We start from the raw sequence: 3,954 nt of genomic DNA on the forward strand, positions 1-3,954 counted from the left end.
GTAATGCCTTTCTGGGGGCCTATCATCCCGGATCACATCGCAGATATGGTAGACGACGACATTGAAATAAAGTTAATTTAGTCTAGAAAAAGTTTTCTTTAATGTAATTTACAAATTTTGTTAGCAATTGTAAATGGTTGGGGATGGTCCAAGTTAAGGTATATTTTTAAAAATCATATTTACTGGAGACAGATAATTTTGCACCAATCAAAATAGTGGTCATTAGTTCGTTCTGTAAGGCAAGGCAAATTGTTCGATTTGAAGAGTTTTTGCCGAGAAGCTCTAACCGATTTGTAAGATCAACTAGAAATCGGCGAGAATACTTTAAAAGGTTGGATTGACAAAAGACCTATAGCGAAGACTGCCAAAGAAGCTGTATATAAAGATATATAGCTTCAAATTTTTACTGATTTTATATAATACTGGATCCATTAGGACCATCCCTTTATAATAATTTTCAAACAGTCTAAATAATTCTATAAATTATAAACATTTTAAATGTTACTAGTTTTATAAGATTTTAGATATAATTATTTCGAATGAATCAAAATTATGTATATTTTCAAAAATGCGGAAAATAACTCAAAATTGTTAATATAAAATTATTATTATAAGTATTTTAAACATGTTTTTAATAAATTTATAAAATATCATAAACAAATAAAAAATCATATTAAGTTGCTGCCTTAAGTGGCACCATAAATGGAAGTGTCATGCGAGTGGGTGTCTGACTACAAACTGGCTCCTCATACAATTAACACATATTTCTATATTTATCTAAAAAACTTCTGCTCAAAAGTGTGTTTCTATAAAATCGTTTAAATATTAAAAAACGGATAATAATTGAGGCCAAAAATAGATTTTGCTTATAGAGTTTAAAAATAATTATTTTAAATTTTTAACAAAAGTTATTCATTTGTTTAAGACGACTTTTATACACTCTTCGTCAAAATGTAAACTAAATTTCGGATGGCGGTGTGAATCGATCCTTTCCGGATTTATATCACGATTTATTTCTTTATTAAATCGAAATCTATATTAACATCATGGTGATTTTCGGAATTGGGTCTTTTTAGGGGGGGGCTAAGGCCAATTATGGACCTACTACTCGGTGCTAGTGTTGTGATTAGGTAAACTGTAATATATTTCTGTTTCTAGGTTTTTAATATAGAACACTAGGCCCGCCTTGTCCACCAGTTTAGAGCCATCCGTATAGCAACGGCTTCCTACTTGTATTTGCTCTAATGTTCCGCTTGCCCATGACATTATATCTGGGATCAGTTTTTCAAAGATCCCGACATATTCTGTGTTTGATATGCAATCCGCCGCGTCCGATGTTTGTGTGTATTTAGACAACCAATAAGCGCATTTGATCAGTTCCAACAGTTGTTTAGTTGTTAGTAAAAGATTTGAATTTTCTTAAATCTGGCAACACTTTGGTTTTTGTCTTCACTATAACTATTGCTTATCGATTACAAATGTCTTCAGAGCCAATTGCGATCAATGTTGCCAAAGTGTAAACAGTTTATGATTTCTTTCTGAAATAACGAATTTTTAGTTCGAAAAAATTTAGTCAATTGACGATCTTCAAAGATCACTGCAGTTGGCAATTTATACTCATAAATCATCGGATCACGGAAATGGAACTCCGAAGTCATCCTTACCTCGGATTTTTATCGAACCATGGGATTTTGACTTTCTCTTGATTGCCACCAATTTTAACAGTACATATATCGGCTGAAGCCTGTCCATTCGGCAACAGCTTCTAGAGACATAATTGGAAGTCTGAAATATGCTACTTGTCATACATACATCAGGCCTTTAACCAACATTATCTTTCCTCTATTCTGGACCAAGTAGTTCTCAGACAAATTAATGCCGAATACTTTACGTGAACACCTGCCGTGTCGGGGATATTTCACCGTGGTACTTTTCACCCAAAGGGTGAGCTTTTCTGACAACTTTGTGAATCTCACACGCAGGTAACAATGTTTTTTTCTACAAAGTTTTGCAGGTCCTTGCAGGTCCATGTAGTTAGTTAGTTAGTTAGTTAGTTAGTTAGTTAGTTAGTTAGTTAGTTAGTTAGTTAGTTAGTTAGTTAGTTAGTTAGTTAGTTAGTTAGTTAGTTAGTTAGTTAGTTAGTTAGTTAGTAGTTAGGTAGTTAGTTAGTTAGTTTAGTAGTTAGGTTAGTTAGTTAGCTAGTAGCTAGTAGTTAGTTAGTTAGTTAGTGTTAGTTAGTTAGTTAGTTAGTTAGTTAGTTAAGTTGTAGTTAGTTAGTTAGTTAGTTAGTTAGTTAGTAGTTAGTTAGTTAGTTAGTTAGTTAGTTAGTTAGTTAGTTAGTTAGTAGTTAGTTAGTTAGTTTAGTTAGTTAGTTAGTTAGTTAGTTAGTTGTTAGTTAGTTAAGTTAGTTAGTAGTAGTTAGTTAGTTAGTAGTTAGTTAGTTAGTTAGTTAGTTAGTTAGTTAGTTAGTTAAGTTAGTTAGTTAGTTAGTTAGTTAGTTAGTTAGTTTTAGTTAGTTAGTTAGTTAGTAGTTAGTTAGTTAGTAGTAGTTAGTAGTTAGTTAGTTAGTTAGTTAGTTAGTTAGTTAGTTAGTAGTTAGTTAGTAGTTAGTTAGTTAGTTAGTTAGTTAGTAGTTAGTTAGTTAGTTAGCTTAGTTAGTTAGTTAGTTAGTTCGTTAGTTAGTAGTTAGTAGTTAGTAGTTAGTTAGTTAGTTAGTTAGTAGTTAGTTAGTAGTTAGTTAGTTAGTAGTTAGTTAGTTAGTTAGTAGTTAGTTAGTAGTTAGTATGTTAGTTAGTTCTAGTAGTTAGTTAGTGTTAGTTAGTTAGTCGTTAGTAGTTAGTTAGTAGTTAGTTAGTTAGTTCGTTAGTTAGTTAGTTAGTTAGTTAGTTAGTTAGTTAGTTAGGTAGTTAGTTAGTTAGTTAGTTATTAGTAGTTAGTTAGTTAGGTTAGTTAGTAGTTAGTTAGTTAGTTAGTTAGTTAGTAGTTAGTTAGTTAGTTAGTAGTTAGTTAGTTAGTTAGTTAGTTAGTTTAGTTAGTTAGTTAGTTAGTTAGTTAGTTAGTTAGTTAGTTAGTTAGTTAGTTAGTTAGTTAGTTAGTTAGTTCGTAGTTAGTTAGTAGTAGTTAGTTAGTTAGTTAGTTAGTTAGTTAGTTAGTTAGTTAGTTAGTAGTTAGTTAGTTAGTTAGTTAGTTAGTTAGTTAGTTAGTTAGTTAGTTAGTAGTTAGTTAGTTAGTTAGTTAGTTAGTAGTTAGTTAGTTAGTTAGTTAGTTAGTTAGTTAGTTAGTTAGTTAGTAGTTAGTTAGTTAGTTAGTTAGTTAGTTAGTTAGTTAGTTAGTTAGTTAGTTAGTTAGTTAGTTAGTTAGTAGTTAGTTAGTTAGTTAGTTAGTAGTTAGTTAGTTAGTTAGTTAGTTAGTAGTTAGTAGTTAGTTAGTTTAGTAGTAGTAGTTAGTTAGTTAGTTAGTTAGTAGTTAGTTAGTTAGTTAGTTAGTTAGTTAGTAGTTAGTTAGTTAGTAGTTAGTTAGTTAGTTAGTTAGTTAGTTAGTAGTTAGTTAGTTAGTTAGTTAGTTAGTTAGTTAGTTAGTTAGTTAGTAGTTAGTAGTTAGTTAGTTAGTTAGTTAGTTAGTTAGTTAGTTAGTTAGTTAGTTAGTTAGTAGTTAGTTAGTTAGTTAGTTAGTTAGTTAGTTAGTTAGTTAGTTAGTTAGTTAGTTAGTTAGTTAGTTAGTTAGTTAGTTAGTTAGTTAGTTAGTTAGTAGTTAGTTAGTAGTTAGTTAGTTAGTTAGTTAGTTAGTAGTTAGTTAGTTAGTTAGTTAGTAGTTAGTTAGTTAGTTAGTTAGTTAGTTAGTTAGTTAGTTAGTTAGTTAGTTAGTTAGTTAGTTAGTTAGTTAGTTAGTTAGTTAGTTAGTTAGTTAGTTAGTTAGTTAGTTAGTTAGTTAGTAGTTAGTAGTTAGTTAGTTAGT

General features: G+C 29.9%; 1 protein-coding gene across 1 annotated transcript in view; it reads left to right on the plus strand.

Moving 5' to 3' along the window:
- The window catches only part of LOC119612829 (lipopolysaccharide-induced tumor necrosis factor-alpha factor homolog), a gene marked incomplete at its 5' end in the record, with an annotated part of 1,137 nt that extends 323 nt beyond the window's left edge, over nt 1–814 (plus strand). The window contains one exon of the mRNA XM_037968702.1: nt 1–814. This exon is cut by the window's left edge and continues 74 nt beyond it. Coding sequence (XP_037824630.1) covers nt 1–65 — 65 coding nt within the window.
- Nucleotides 815–3,954: the final 3,140 nt, after the last annotated feature.

Source organism: Lucilia sericata, unplaced genomic scaffold, assembly GCF_015586225.1.
Source record: "Lucilia sericata isolate MDLA Ls3-8-SP2 unplaced genomic scaffold, ASM1558622v1 Contig001837F_arrow, whole genome shotgun sequence".
Classification (NCBI taxonomy): domain Eukaryota; kingdom Metazoa; phylum Arthropoda; class Insecta; order Diptera; family Calliphoridae; genus Lucilia; species Lucilia sericata.